A 17,523-nucleotide genomic window follows, 5' to 3' on the forward strand; every position below is an offset into this window, starting at 1 on the left:
TATCATTTACGCAGGTTTAAAATTATAATATAAAATAATTATATTAGATTAATTAAATAAAAATGATTAATTATATTATAACTTTTTCTTGTTTGGATCTCTTAGTTTAAGAAATACATATATTTATTAATATTATTTAACATTGTTTAACATCAAGTGTTTGGTTTATTTAAAAAAATATTACATATAAGAAATCGAGCATATTATTTTTTAGTAATTAATTTATAAATAAAAATATTATTACTAAAAATAAATATTTGAAAATATAAATGTTTGTATAACATTTATAAAAAATATGATGATTAGTTAGCTTTCAGTAAAGCTAATTATATTTCTTATAATAATAATAATAAATAAAAATTAAAAAAAATAAAAATATTTATAAATAAAAATTATAATAACTTAAGAATTTAATTTTTCACCAAATTTAAAATTAAACTTTTTTTTTAACAGATATCATTATAATTATTATTATATAATTGTCACACATCCAAATTTACTTTATACATAATAAAACAAATTATTTAACTACCATATGATACAAATAGAACTTAATTGTAAAACCTATGAATTTACCAACACAATCATTCATTATTAACGGACTTAATATAATATTTGACCTCTATCATAAATCATGTACAACCATACATATCATGATATACACAACACACGACTTAAGGTATTAAGGTTATACACTTAGAGATTTTCACTGAGCCCATAGGCCATTTGTCATTCTTGAATTTCGATCTATTATACATAATCCTCTGTATTTAACTCAGTCCTTGATGATTGTCTGGTTACTGAGCTGCAATTAATTCTTCACCACTAGACCTTTCACTCCACATTAACTCACTGGTTGTTGCTCGGCCTAGGTGGAGGAGGCACCCTGCTGGGGTCTTTAATGTTGTACTGCTCCATCGTTGGCTTCGAGATTGACTCGATATTGATGGTCTCTGATTGTCATTTGGATCGGACGGTGGAGGAGAACCTTGGGGTTCTATGCCTTGGTGTAGCGTGGTTTCCCTTTAATTTTTCCCTCTTCTAGTAATGGCTTCAACATACGCTATGGAAGTTTTCCTTCCTGCTCAGGTATTTTCGTTCACTCGCTCGTTGCTGGAAGTCGTTGCTCCGAAATTGCTCATCGTGGCCGCTTTACGTTTTCTAAGCGCTGCAGCTTTCTTATCAGGTGTTTTGGGTTTCATGGCTCAATCTTCTGCAACAAGTAGGTTCTACAGTCGTTTTAAACTAGGTATTGTTCTGAGTAGTTTATCTACTATTGTTTATTTTCAATCTTTTATTCTTCTGTTGTTATGGTTGTACCAGCTTTAACCTTCATCTCTCTTGCCAGTTGGGCTGGAGGGTTTTTGCAGTCATGAAGCGTTGGGCGAAAAGCTGGAGGAAACCCTCGCTTGGCCCTCCGAATGCGATAATGATAGTCTCATCCGCTACTGAGTATTTATGCTTGCCTAACGATTTATTGTTCGGTTTATCTCGGTTGGGGTTTCGGCTCTATAAGGAGTTCGAAGTTGTGAAATGTTTGTTGTGATTGCATTTATCAATAATTTTATCTTAAAATTGTCGGCCATTGGAAGGCCATATACATTTGGTACATTTGTAAAGGTTTTGCGTGGCCATCTATTTTTTTATCAGTTTTTCTTAGCAAATATATTTAATTTTGTTAACGCTGACTTGTAAGTAGGGTGATATGTAATTGTATTTAATGTCGAGGGTTGGGTGAATTCAAACCCTGGCCTGACTCGATTAACTTCCTTTCTCAAAGTTAGTTTGGACAATATTGATGCTGTTATGAATAATTTTCAGTTCTTCATTTGCTTTTTACTTGTTTATCCTTGTTTATATTCTGGAAATGATAATGCTTCTAGTTGTCTCTCTGCGTGGGTTTTGTCATGTTTAAAGTTTATTCTGCTTGTAGAACTGATGTTATAATTTTCTACTTAGCCTGTGTATTCGAAGTAGCATTCATAATGTTGTATGCCCTGTTTCCAGAGGTTAGGGTTTTGAATTACAGAGGATGAATCCTTGTGGGTTTATTATCGTAATTCTTTTAAATTCTTGTATAAATTATTGTTCTACTGAAGCTCTCTGAGTCGCTTACTCAGTTTATATTGATAGGTTAGTGCTCCTAATACTTTATTTTCTTGAACTTAATATGAACACTTTTCTTTATTATCTATTTGAATTCAGGTGTTCATTCTTTCCCTCGTATTTAGGGTTTGGTTGATACCCAAGTACTCGGGGTTTTCCTTTTAATTAAAGATTTTGCATTCTAGTTAGTGCATAAATATTTACGCTGTGTTAAATATTTTGTTTTATTGCCATGATAATTTCTTAACAAATCTCTGTCAGTTTCTAGTTATGTTTTACTGAATTTGGCTATACCCTTTTACTGAGTACTGAGTATTCTATCTCTTGTCTAGATGCATGAAATATCTACTTATGGACTATTTATGAAAATACCTCAGATTAACCAGTCCATTTCTATTTTCTGATAGTAATTATCATGCATAGATTTATATCAAATTATAGAATAAATGTCTAACTACTTAACACAAGGAATTTTCACTTATCTGGACTACTGTCTCCCAGATGTTTCCAATTTCGGTCTGCAACTAGACCTTGCTCTCATTTATTTGCCTCCCAACCTTGAGACTACTATGTCAGTTAGTCTCCACCCTGAGTTGTTCCTGAATATAGGAACCTTCTTCCTTTTATACGAGAACTCACAGTCTCACATATATCTGGTCCAAACCAGACATAGCCACATAAAACTGCCTGACATTTCAACACAGATTTACCTTCTTGCTCACAATTCTCCCTGATATCAAATACCCCTATCCTCTTGATATTTATTGAATAAATCCTCGAGAACTTAGTTATGGATAGGTAACTGTTAATCGTAACTACTTTAGCATGTAAAATAATATTTACAGGTAACTGCTATTTTACTTTTTCATAAAATAATTCAAGAAAGTGTTCTTTTATAACTTAAAATAATAAACAGTTTTGTTTGTTTGCAGTAATTTAAATATTTACATTGTCTGGGGATATCACATCTACCCCCCCCCCTAATATGTAACATCGTACTGATGTTTTCCTTCTGAGAATAAATCTGGAAAGGTCTTCTTCATAACTTGCTCATCTTCCCAAGTAGCCTCCTCCAGCCCATAGTGCTGTCATTTCATTTTAACCTGGGTGATAACTCGTTTCTGCAACGTTACTTCTCTCCGATCGAGTATAACCAGGAGTTCGACCAAGAACTCACCTTCCGGTTCAACCTGAATGTCTTTCCAATTAATTATGTGGATAGCATCATAAATGTATTTCTTAAGTAGAGAAACATGAAAAACATTGTGCACACGAATATGGTTGGGTAATGAACGCTGGTAAGCCACTGGTTTGATTTGAGAAAAAATTTGGAAAGGACCACAGAATCGGGGTGTTAGTTTAACACATCCGGTCCATTGCAAGGTTTTTTTCTTGGCTCGTACCCAAACCTAAACATGATCCCCCGCTTGGAATTCTCGGAAACTTCTTTTCCTATCAATAAAGCTCTTTTGCCGGTCCTAAGCGACTTTCAAATTGGCTCGTACATTTTTAACGATATCTTCCATTTCCTCGAACATATCTGGCCCTAGTCTCAATTTGTCCTCTGGACCACTCCAACTTAAGGGTGTCCTACACTTACGCCCATATAGCACTTCAAAGGGACTCATCTGTAAAGATGTACGATATCCATTGTTATAAGCAAACTCTACCAAGTGTAGGCAGTCCTCCCATTTCGATGGCTGTTGCATTACATAAGTCAACAACATGTCTTCTACTACTTGGTTTACTCACTCTATCTACCCATCCGTTTGAGGATGATAAGCAGTGCTAAAGTGTAGTTGCATGCCCAATCCTTCAAATAGAGCTTTCCAGAACGTTGATGTAAATTTCACATCACAGTAGGAAATGATCGTTTTGGGTACTCCATGCAACTTAAAAATATTTTGCATAAAAATGTTAGCAATTTGTACTACTCTATAAGTTGACTGTATTGGTATGAAATGAGCAGATTTGCTCAATTTGTCCACTACCACCATTATTGAGTCATTTTTCCTTTTAGACTTGGGTAGTCTAGTAATGAAATCGATGGATATGGTTTCCCATTTCCATTCAGGAATAGGCATTGGGTGGAGCAATCCCGCTGGGTGGTGGTACTCTACCTTTACTTGTTGGCATTCCAAACAACAGTCTAAATATTCTGCTACCTCCTTCTTCATACCAGGCTAGAAAAATTTCTTTCTAAGGGCAGTAATCATTTTCTGGTATCTAGGGTGGCCTGCATAAGGAATCTTGTGATATTCATCTAAAATTAGATTTTTTATATTTTTCTGCTTAGGCACATAAATCCTTTTTTTATAAATCAGCAAATCATCATAATTTACCTCATAACCCAATTGTTGTTCATGGTTGTTGAACATTTTAGCTTGCTGCCATAAATGTTTATATTCTAAATCTTGCATGGTTGTTTCTCGGATCTTCTCATAAAAAGTAGTTCGTGATTTACTAAAAGAAATCTCATACAAATAATTTACCTTTTGACTTAAGGCATCCACAACCCGATTCTCTTTTCCCTTCAAATATTTGATTTCGAAATCAAATTCGCTTAAGAAGCCAACCCAATGAGATCGCCTAGCATTCCAAGTGGGTTGTCTGAAGTAGTTTTTTAGGCTATAATGATCAGTCATTAACATAAATTTCTTACCCATCAAGTAGTGCTGCCACATCTTTAAAGCATAGATGGCTGCTATTAGCAATAAGTCGTAGGCCGAATAATTTTTCTCATACTCTTTAAGCTTCCTTGACTCATAGGCAACAACTTTTCCTTCTTGCATTAATATGCCACTGTTGTGGCCAGCAACAACCCCCCTTCTTATTTAGTTTTATTTCTAATACTAAATAAGTGGGGACCCTTATCCATAAAATTCAAAAAATAAATTAAGACTTTTATTTCCTTTTTGAATAAATCTTACTATCATAAAACCTAGGAGAATACCTGAAAATCTTAAAAAGACTTAAGTTTTATGATAAGCGTCGCATCGCAAAAAGGTAATGGATGTCTTCCTACAAGCGGAATCCTAAGATTGCAAAATTGCGATGCGAAATCACGCATCAAAAGACCCTCATCACATCGCATGCCTAAAAGAATCACTTAAGCTGAAATGCCTCAAACCGCCGAAATGCGATGGCGCATCTCGCAAATCGCACTTCGCAGAAAACACATTGTAACGGATGATTACCGCACGCAACGAATTAGTGATATTGCGATCTGCGATATTGCGAAGCAAATCGCAAAATCGCCTTATTGCAGATCTACAGGACTCGTTATTCGAAAAAGCTTTTTCCATAAACTGATGCCCAGTCATGCGCATTAATGTTAATTAATGAGTTAGTTGGCAATAATTAATGAAATATGGTTTTGATCTGATCAAGGAGCCATTTCACGTAGACTGATATATTTTATATGTTTTCGGCATTTAAATCTTTCCCATCACCTTTTTCTTATCATTACTCTTGCCTCATTTGTAAACTGCAGGAGCGAAGAACAGAGAAGTGTACATACCATTGTTCAGAATATTATGGGAAAGAAGTGTAGAGCTCTGAGTTCTGAAGATAAAGAGATGACGCCCTTATACACAGACACCACCTGTAACAAAGATGTCGGTATTACTACTTGGGAAGGCATGTACAGTCTACTCGAGGAAGAAAATCCCAGGGTAATGGAGGTTACAACTACTGCTGGCTCACACGGGTCATCTGAGGCATCTATTACAGAACTAGCATGTTCGTTCTTGCACCGGATAGCGGCAAGGCCCAAAATTCTTCCATACACGGACATGGTCAAATGGGTACTGGATAGTGGTGATATCACAAATAGACAATTTAAGACTCAGGGTCAAGAACTTACGAAGTCGTTCTTTCCACAAAATTTAAGGTTTATATCCTCTAACAAAAAACGCGCAAGAGGCGAAAAATGGCACCAGAAAGCCCGGATCAAGGAACAGAGGCAGTTTCCAATGTGCGATTAGTGCCTTAGCGCCTAGCACTAATCACATCGCCAAGCAAAACCCCTCGAGAAGGAAAGCCTCTATTCGCTCAGTCGCTTGTACGCCCGGAAATTTGTAGGAAAAAGTGCTAAAGGCGAAAGGCAAAACTTGAACTCAAAAACCAGTGGTATTTATCAGCGATATCCTCAAATGGTATGTAAATACCTACCAAATGTACAACATCTATAGACAAGCTAGAGACAGAAGGCTCAAGAAAAAGCAGATTCCATCAAAAGGTTAACCAAGTTGAATTGGGATTCTTACTGGATGTACTTGGTAAAACCACACAACTAGTGCATGACTCTCAAATGTATCATTAATTATGCCGAGAAAATGGCGCCAGCTCTTACCGATTCCGTTTTCGCAAGACAGCTAAAGTCGGAACTCGGCCAGCCAACTCTCCTCAAGAAAAAGTTGAACGCTTGTGACTACAAGGAACAAATACATAGATAGTTAGTTATCAGTTTTAGTTTTAGATTTAGTTTTAGTTTTAGTTTTTCTTTATTTTTTCCTAAAATGAGGACGATCATTTAAACCGTATCCTACATTTTTGTAATACATTATTTTTAGATTTAGTTAGTAGTATTTAAACCCTTCTCATGCATTTAGAGAAGGGTCCTGAAATTTATCAAAAACTTGTCCTCAGAACATGCACTTTTGCACCCTCTGAGGAGGTTTTGATGAATGAATAGAACAGGATTTATTGATATTTGCGTTTAATATCTACTACTGATGTTGCACTTTTGTACTCTTAGTAGATGTTGGATTAAGAAGAGATAGATCATTATTGTTGGAGCTCATGAGTAGAACTCGTTATAAATGGTACTTTTATCTCTTAACAAATTCTGCTTATGTGTTATGGTGATATCCATGTTCGGTTATTTATGTATAAATGCTTAAATTCTTGAGTTATCATTTGGCACTTTTGTACGATGATAGTTATTTATTTATGCTTAATATATGAGTAACTTATTATGCGATATGTTTTTCAAACTGTTCGGCTAACTTTTTATACGAAACAGCTCATCTTTATTGAATTCTTTTCTTATAGCGATTGAATGATCTTTGTTACCACTTGTTGTAGGAACTATTTTAGATCGCATAATTGAAAGATCAAATCCCGGGGTAGTTTTAGAATTAGATATTTTTGTTTATTAGAATACAATTGCATATCGTTAAATTAGATTTAGAATAAAAGCATTTTACTTAGAAGTTATTAGAAAGGAAATATCAATTCTCAACACACACACACATAAATTGGGAAACTGGTCCCATATCCCCAGTCAGACCCACTACACCAAACAGAAAAGGAGCTGCTAACCAAGGTCTAGACCAGGTGGGTATCCCCCTTGTTGTAGACCCGATTTTCGGGGCTTCAACAACCACCTACGCCTTCTTTGCTAGCATTCGTACAAACCACATATTCTTTATTGGGATGCGCAATGCTCAAGATGGGTGCGGTGGTGAGTAAATGTTTGAGCCTATCAAAACTTCTTTGAAAATCAGGGGTCCACCTAAAGGATTTTCCTTTTTTTTGCAAAGAGATAATAGGATATGCCACCCTACAAAACCCTTCCATGAATTGTCTATAATATCCGACTAGACCCATTAACGATTTTATGTCAGCTACATCCTTTGGTACCGGCCACTCCATGATAGTCCTTATTTTCTCTAGGTCTACTGCGGTTCCATCTTTGGTGATGATATGTCCCAAGTATTGGATTTTTCTTTAAAGAAATCACACTTACTGTATTTAGCATACAACTGGTGTTCTCTTATGACTTACAAAATAATACGGAGGTGTTCCTTATGTTCTTCTATGCTCCGAGAGTATATTAGTATATCATCAATAAATATTAACACAAACTTGTCCAAAAACTGATGAAATATATTGTTCATAAGGCACAAGAAGGTCGTTCGAGCATTATTCAGTCTAAAAGGTAGCACTACGAACTCATAATGCCCATAACGAGTCTTGAACGTAGTCTTTGTTATATCTTCCTCTTTTATTCTAATCTGGTGATAACCCAAGTGAAGATCAATATTTAAGAATACGGTTGCACCCTTCACCTGATCAAATAATTCATGTATACGGGGGAAGCGGTATTTGTTCTTAATGGTAAACTTATTTTACTCACGGTAATTCATGCACATTCGCAAGGTTTTGTACTTCTTCTTAACAAAGGGCACCAGAGCTCCCCAAGGGGACACACTAGGACGGATATACTTTTTATCAAGTAGCACTTATAGTTGCACTTTTAGTTATGTTAGCTCCGGTATACTCATACGGTAAGGGGCTCGGGAGACTGGGGCAACTCCTGGAATCAACTCAATGGTGAAATCTATATCCCTTTTTGGGGTAGTCCTGGAATTTCCTCAGGAAATACATCTAGAAAATTTTGTACCACTGGTATATTCTCTAAAGAAACAATTTTATCCTTAGAATCAGCATACCCTACATGTATTTCATAAACCTGACAGCCTTTTATAATGCATTTTGCTAATTGGGAGGTTTTTACAGGTCTTAATTGCAGAGGTTTTTGAAAACCTTGGATTTCTTGTCTCTCTCCTCTCTCATTCAAGTAATTGATGGTTTTAGTTTTATAGTTAATGAGGGACCAATGTTTTTCTAACCAGTCCATACCTATAAGGATGTCGTATGATCTCAGGTGCTAGGTTCCTATAATAATAGGGTTCATAATTTTGAATTGACCATGTATATTTTATAATATTGTACATACCTTTGCTTTCTGCAAATGTTTTCCCATATTTAAAAAATGAAAAGAGGGTATGTTCTAAAAGAAAATAAAATGACAAAAGGAAACAAAGATAAAAAAAGAATATTAAATATGAACCCCACCAAAAAGAGATAAAAAAAGATCATGAAAGTGTGCACATTCAAATGCCACAACTCTTAGTTTACTCTTTGCAAATAAGATTGTGTACAATTTGTCAAGATGCCACAATCCATGATGATCAAATAGTTTAATCTTGATTCATTCATGCTTTAAATTTCATGCTGATAGATAGTGAATAAAAATATGACTAAACCATCTAACCTTAGCAGATCATTAGTTAGGTAGAGAATAAATGTGCTCATCAGTTTAATCCAGGCCATTGGACGTTATAAGATTAGAATTAGATAGTTTGCTTATCAAAGAAAAATAAGATGGTCAGCAAGCTCAAATGCACCTAATAAATGAAGAAAAAATGTTATGGTAAATGATGGGTAGGCAGAAGTAGTTTTCACAAAGCATGGAGAGCATCAATTGGCACAGTTCATATCACTAATGCCCTTCCAAACTCATTTTCCGTTGTAAAATTATCCCTTCCCATTAATTTTAAGCCTTTCCCATTACTTCACTCATTTTCCCTTACTAAAACCCTTTTCTCTAGTTAAAAATACATTTTCCTTTAGAAAAGTGTATTATGCTCTACTAATTACCTTGTCATTAGAAACATGCAAAAACCCACTTTTTACATAGTTTTAAATGACTGAAATATGCCAGGTCCCACTTTAATTAACTCCGCCATTTTATTTACCCGACTCCACTTCTTTTAAACCTACTACCTATCGAAGAGCCTGAATTCCATCCACCGTCCGATCTCCCTGCTCAGATCTGATGACCAACGATCCATATCGCATTCTCCACTGCCTGATGTTTAACACTTAAAAAGCACGCGATATGGGCAGTTTTATTAGCCCCCTTTTTCGCCACGCGGCACTCCCACATCATATCGCATCCGTCAACCAAAAACCATTTACCACTTTTGATCCATGTGATAATCCACCATACTGCTCTTCCTTCAACTTCGTCCATAGACATCTCAGTTCAATAAAGCCATTAATTGCTTTCCCCACATACCTATGATTTATTAATGATTGTTTTATTTTGCAGGTGATTAGCAGAACAGGAGCTTGGACAAACAATTTTGATACAAGTTCCAAAACTTGTTTACTCCAAGATTCGCAAGGAAATGTATTCAAAGGCTTTATTGAGAAGGAAAAGACAATTATCACAAAGCAAGAAGAAATAATTTACACAGAGGTAGTAATTCTTAAAACAGAAAAAAAAAAAAACATATATATATATATATATATATATACGAGTCTATACTACTTCTTCCCCCTGCAAAGTCAACCAATGGCCCACCCCGCACTAAGAATTAAACGCCCTTTATTTTTATTTGCTTCAAGATTCGTAAAAATAAATGAACGGTTAAAATTCCATAGCGCACACTCAGCTCATCCAACACTTAACATCCCAAAATCGCACGAGATTAGTTGTTTCCCCGCCCACCTTTTTGCTACATGGCAGCCCCACATTATATCGGGTCCTCTAAAAAAATACCACCTACCACTTTAAAGTAGTGCAATAAACCATTAGCTGTTTTGGTTTTGAATCTTATAAATGTTACGGGAATATAGAGTGGATTAAGTTCAAGTGAAATATAGAGATATGTGAATGCGATAATATTTCAGAGCTAAGGGTGAAACCATACTTGAGGTAAAATTACATAGCTATAGGAAATATGAGACTAAGGTTGTGGAATGAGATTCAAAGGTAAAATGGTTTTGCAGTGACAAATGAAATAAAATTCACGGATTACATGAACTTATCAGAGAAAATAAAAGGGAAAATTTCACATGAATTTAATGTATAGGAGAGAAATGCATTTCACAATAGAAGATTAAGGTGAAATCAATTTACAGATTAAGGTGAAATCAATTTATAGATTAAGGTGAAATTAATTTACAGGCATGGTGAAATCAATTTACAAGCATGGTGAAATCAATTTACAGGTGTAAAATCATGTTGCAGGTAAAAGTAAAAGAGTAAAATGAGAATACTCTTCCAACCATACAAATCAACACATGGTTTTGAAAAACCATCCATGTATTATACAAGGGTAAAAGGAATTTACATACAGATAAAATGAATTTAGAGATGAAGGAGTAATAGAAACAAAACTACACATGGTTTTGTGAATTCATGGAAAGATAAAACAAAACCACAGATTAGAAACAGCACATGGTTTTGTCGAAATTTAATTATGAATTTCATTTAAAATATTTTGGAAATATTATTCAAATATATATATTATTATATATTTTCCAAAATATTTTGTGACGCTAATGAATGATAAAACAACACGGCAGTCACAGGATCATCCATCAGTAAGGGAAGTCTCAGATTATCAAGTCAGAGGATCAACAACCAATTGAGTGAATTACTAAGAAAAACAGAGACACGTCTGCATCTGCTAGTTCATTTGCCAGCACAACCACAAATTTGGGTCCACATCCTACTTGCTCCCACTTCCACAACAACAACATTTGCACAGAAAATTCCACCAGAACTATTAATCTGCAGCACTTAGAGATTTTTAGTTCATCTATAGTCTAAAAATGTCCTATCTGTTAGAGACAACATTTATTGTAAACAGTTTGTAAATTTTGTATAAATAATTCTTGTTTTGAAGTATTAGGTGTGGATTACTGAACATTTCTATAGTAATATTGATCTGAAAACCTAAGGGTTTATTGTAAACATTTTCAAGTCAGCAGACTGGACTGAGTAATAAAGGCATTGCATTACAGGATTCATGTGTTGGGCCACTTCAGTGAAGTATCTTTCATTTGCCAAATTGTTATTTTCTTAAGTATTTCACATACATACATGTTTCCAAATTGAATGAAATAACTGGAATGTTACTACAGAATTTGTTTAAGTACACTCTATCTTGAACAATTATTCATTTTTATGTTTTCTTCTGATATCCAAAGTAGGGAATTCTTCATTTCTCCCTTGTTTCGATTGACCTCTTTCATTTCTGTCATTATCCGGTTTGAGGAATCCTTAATTTCTCCTTGACCCCGATTGAAAAACCACTTCACCATCCAACCTAAAAGATCTAAATTTACTTAGCTACCTTGCCCTTTGAACACTATCTTTAGAACTTGACCTAATCCTGTTTTCTTGACATTTGGACTCTGTGGCCCAATGGTAAAAAGATACTTATCTATCCATCTGAATCGGTGATTCCACTACCAAATCAAATCAAAACCCAATCAAGCTTAAATAACTAGCCTAAAATCAATTAACTCAACAAAGTTAAATCATAAAGAGAGAGCCCTCTCTGAGCATTAGGAAGGCTAGATCCTGATCTCAAAAGTAGGTTTGTGGTTACCTCTATTATTTCTTTCATTACAATCCTAGGAAATTTTAGAGAGATAACATAGTGGCGACCATACTGGGTAACATTTCCTTCAGAAAGATTATACAAAGATCATATCAGATCTATGATGGTGGACAGTGATCAGACACACAAAGGTATAAAACCATCCACCCAGTGACTCCAACTCCAAATCAATTTCACAATCAAGACTCCACTAGAGGAATGACCTGAAAGAACAATATGGAAAGATCAGGCTTTTAACTTGGATTACAATCCAAGACATTATGTTCTTTCTCATCAAGAAGGTTTTTCAATGTATATTGTATTTTAGAGAAGATCTTAGATTAATTTTTTATTATTTTCCTTTGAAGATTGTAAATATATATTCTCCTTATCCATTTGAGCAGCTTTCTTCTGAATCTTATGCTGATCATTTTCTGATTGAGAAGCCTCAAACAATCAGGACTAATCTTACAATCCCTGTACATATTCCTGTACCTTGTAAAGTTCCTGATAGATATAAGCCCCTCATGTTACCTCCTATACTCCATGATTTCCCTAATAACTATTACAAATATCTCCCCGATTTTTATGGATATAATGGTATCACTGCCCAAAAACATATTCAAGGCTTTGAGAATTATTTGGACCTATTTGAGATTGATGAAGATGATGATAGAATCAAATTTTTTGCTCTTTCTTTGCAAAGTAGAGTAAAGAGTTGGTTCAAGAATCTACCTATTACAAGCATCTCAAATTTCCAACAGTTTGTCAAAATTTTCCTTGATAGATGGATAATCAAAGTCAATCTTTTTGTGATTATAGAAGAATATAATTAGTTGAAAAGATAGCCAAATGAAACAATACAACAATTTTCTGACGGATTTAATCAAATCTATTATTCAATGCAATCAAATATAAGGCCTCCTCCTCACTCAGCTATCTTGCATTATCCAAAAGCATTTGATCCAGAAATAGAATTTCAGCTAAGGGAAAGAAACCTAACAACTCTTGAACAGATGCAGAACATTGCAGTAGATGTAGAAGTTAATCTGCAAATTAGAAGAGAAAATTTGAAAGCAAAAGCAGAGAAGAACAACATTGCAGAGGATAAAATTCAACATTTTGGTAAGAAAAATAGAGCAAAGGATACAGAAGATCACCATGAAAGATAAATTTTTTGTTCAAAATCACCGTGACACATATATTTCACAAAAAGAAGAGGTTGATGGCCATGAACAAATTCTTGCTAATTCCAACTACCATAGATCAAAAAATGGATTTACAAATCAATATGTGGAGGAATCTACTGATTTAATGTGTATGTTTGATGACATTCCTTCTATTAATGATTTTCCTAAGTATGATCAGTATGATGATAATTATGTTCTTCGAACTCAAGCTAGCTTTACAGAGCGATCAGAAACTAGTTTGGAGATGAGGAAATTCAGTTTCAGCAATTAAATATAGTGATGAGCCTATACATATCAAATATGAGAATGAGGAAGGAAGTGTGGAAAAATTGGAAATAAGTGAAGCTTCTTTGCCTCTTTGTTTTGCTTCATTTCAGTTCATTACAGAAAACTTTACAGCAATAAAAAATCAACAGTCTTTAGGTATTGATATTGACAACAAAGAAGACAATGAAAATCTTAATCAGGATTCTTCAGTTTCACAATTACAGTTATCAAATTTCATTGAAACACCTGATCAAATGACACAGGAAAGTTCTATACCACTATGTTTTGAATCATTTCAATTTTTAAAGGAAATGTGGTATAAAATCTCTAAAGAAAAGGATGAGTAGCTTGTAGAAATCTGTGAAGTTCCATTCAAACCTATGAGCAATAAGTTGCAGCAATCCTTCTAAGTCTTTTATGATCCAATAGCTGATGTGTTGGATAATGAATGCAATCAAAATTTTTCTCCATTAACTAACTATGAGATTCAAGATCAAGATGATAAAGGTTTCATCAGTCAAAAATTTCAATTAGTAGAAATATCATCCCAAAGTTTATCTGAAAATCTGCAGGGTGATAAAGATGAAAATGACATTTCAATTTCATGGCATGGAGACCATCCAAAACAGATGTACAGTTGCTTAAATAAGTTGAAACTTAGTGTATATACCTTGGAAGATCCTTTTGTACAGTTTCTAGAGTCAACATAGGAAATCAAGTATTTCCTTATCTTCTCATTTGTTGACAAGGTTATATTGGGTTTTAAAATCTTAGTTTTGATTACAAACAAGCACATGCAACAAAATACATCAAAGTATATAATGCTTGAATGGTTGCATCAGCTGTTTCATTTTACCTAACCAGCAATTGGCCAACTAATTAGATTTCAAATCAGATTTCAGTTTGCAGAAATGGTTGTGATTTCAGTTCAAGATTTCATCACAAAGAGTATATAACGAAGCATGTACAAGCTTGGGATCAGCCCAATGGATCAGGCCACTAGTCGACGGTGTTCTTGACATCTCACAAGGATATGTCATCCTCAAGTGGAGCCACTGTTAGGTTCCTATAATAATAGGGTTCATAATTTTGAATTGACCATGTATATCTTATAATATTGTACATACCTTTTCTTTCTGCAAATGTTTTCCCGTATTTAAAAAATGAAAAGAGCGTATGTCCTAAAAGAAAAATCAAAGGACAAAAAGAAACAAAGAACAAAAAAGAATATTAAATATGAACCCCACCAAAAAGAGATAAAAAAAAATCATGAAAGTGTGCACATTCAAATGCCATTACTCTTAGTTTACTTTTTGCAAATAAGATTGTGTGCAGCTTGTCAAAATGCCACAATCCATGATGATCAAACAGTTTAATCTTGATTCATTCTAGCTTTAAATTTCATGTTGATAGACAGTGAATAAAGATCTGACTAAACCATCCAATATTAGCAGATCATTAGTTAGGTAGAGAATAAATGTGTTCATCAGTTTAATTTGGGCCATTTGACGTTATAAGATTAGAATTAGATAGATTTCTTATCAAAGAAAAATGAGAGGGTCAGCAAGCTCAAATGCACCCAATAAATGAAGAAAAATTGTTAGGGTAAATGATGGGTAGGCTGAAGCAGTTATCACAAAGCATGGAGTGGCTCATTTCATATCACTAACTTCCTTCCAAACTCATTTTCCCTTGTAAAATTATCCCTTCCCATTAATTTTAAGCTTTTCCCATTACTTCCGTCATTTTCCCTTACTAAAACCTTTTTCTCTAGTTAAAAATACATTTTCCTTTAGAAAAGTGTATTCCCCTTTACTAATTACCTTTTTATTAGAAACATGCAAAAACCCACTTTTTTCATAGTTTTAAATGACTGAAATATGTCGGGTCCCACTTTAATTAACTCCACCGTTTTATTTACTTGACACCACTTCTTTTAAACCTACTACCTGTCGAAGAGCCCGAATTCCATCCACCGTCCGATCTCCCAGCTCAGATTTGACAATCAACAATCCATATCGCATTCTCCACTGCCCGATGTTTAACACTTAAAAAGCACGCAATATGGGTGGTTTTATTAGCCCCTTTTTCGCCATGCGGCACTCCGACATCATATCACATCCCTCAGCAAAAAATCGTTTACCACTTTTGATCCATGCGATAATCCACCATATCGCTCTTCCTTCAACTTCTCTTCCTAGCCGAAACCACCTCCTGTTCCACAACAGCCCCCTTAGAAGACTGACCTCCAACTGTCTCCTCCTACCCGAAAGCCTCCTCCGACTGCTTCATTGTGTATCCCCAGAAGCCCTATCATCCATTGTTGTGCGGTAAAAATTCTAACCGCGCCTGCACAATGTGAAAAATCACAAAGTTTTTACAATATGAAATTCCACCACTACCTTACCTATGTTTAAAATGAATAAATGAAAAGCCTTGTCCAAAAAGAATTGAGCCATCCATAGTCCGGACTTTGTCCAAAAAGAATTGAGCCATCCATAGTCCGGACTTTGTCCACAGACATCTCAGTTCAATAAAGCCATTAATTTCCTTCCCCGCAGACCTATGTTTTATTAATGATTGTTTTATTTTGTAGGTGATTAGCAGAATGGGAGCTTGGACAAACAGTTTTGATACTAGTTCCAAAACTTGTTTACTCCAAGATTCACAAGGAAATGTATTCAAAGGTTTTATTCAGAAGGAAAAAACAATTATCACAAAGCAAGAAGAAGTCATTTACATAGAGGCAGTAATGGTTAAAACAAAGATAAATCCCATAAAGTAAAAAAGAAAAAAAAAAAAAAAAAAAAAAAAAATATATATATATATATATATATATATATATATATATAATCCCTCTTTTTACCCCTTACTTCACCAAACCTTATTAATATAAAGTTTTGGACTTTATATTAATTTCTACTCGCAACCCTATACTACCTCTTCAACCAATGGCCCACCCCACACTAAGAATTAAACCCCCTTCATTTTTATTTGCCTCAAGATTCATAAAAATAAATGAACGGTTAAAATTCCATATTGCGCTCAGCTCATCCAACACTTAACATCCCAAAAGCACGCGAGATTAGTTGTTTTCCCGCCCACCTTTTCGCTATGTGGCAGCCCCACATTATATCGCATCCTCTAAAAAATACCACCTACCACTTTAAAGCAGTAGGATAAACCATTAGCTGTTTTGGTTTTGAATCTTATAAATGTTACAGAATATATGGTGGATTAAGTTTAAGTGAAAGACAAAGATATGAGAATGCGGTAATATTTCAGAGCTACGAGTGAAACCATACTTGAGGTAAAATTACATAGCTACAGGAAATGGTTTTCCAGCGACACATGAAATAAAATTCATGGATGCCATGAATTTATTAGAGAAAATAAAAGGGGAAATTTCACATGAAATTAATGTACAGGAGAGGGAAGATGGCATTCATGTAAATACATTTCACAATAGAATATTAAGGTGAAATCAATTTATAGATTAAGGTGAAATCAATTTACAGATTAAGGTGAAATTAATTTACACTCATGGTGAAATCAATTTATAGGCATGGTGAAATCAATTTACAGGTGTAAAATCATGTTGCAGGTAAAAGTAAAAGAGTAAAGTGAGAAATCAACACATGGTTTTGGAAAACCATCCAGGTATTCTACCAGGGTAAAAGGAATTTACATACAGATAAAATGAGGAAGAAGTAATAGGAACAAAACTACACATGGTTTTGTGAATTCATGGAAAGAGAAAACAAAACCACATT

At 34.5% G+C, this 17,523-nt stretch overlaps 1 protein-coding gene across 1 annotated transcript in view; it reads left to right on the plus strand.

Annotated features, from left to right (window-relative positions):
* Nucleotides 1–1,047: 1,047 nt before the first annotated feature.
* The window catches only part of LOC149198841 (protein DETOXIFICATION 54-like), a 38,050-nt gene continuing 21,574 nt past the window's right edge, over nucleotides 1,048–17,523 (plus strand). The window contains exons 1-2 of the mRNA XM_089400384.1: nucleotides 1,048–1,222; nucleotides 1,324–1,360. Of these exons, the coding sequence (XP_089256510.1) occupies nucleotides 1,048–1,222; nucleotides 1,324–1,360 (212 nt within the window). The remainder of the gene's footprint in view (nucleotides 1,223–1,323; nucleotides 1,361–17,523) is intronic.

This window comes from Pinus tabuliformis, chromosome 2_1, assembly GCF_031772625.1.
Source record: "Pinus tabuliformis cultivar Carrire ecotype Pingquan chromosome 2_1, CPIR1, whole genome shotgun sequence".
In the NCBI taxonomy this organism is placed as follows: Eukaryota; Viridiplantae; Streptophyta; class Pinopsida; order Pinales; family Pinaceae; genus Pinus; species Pinus tabuliformis.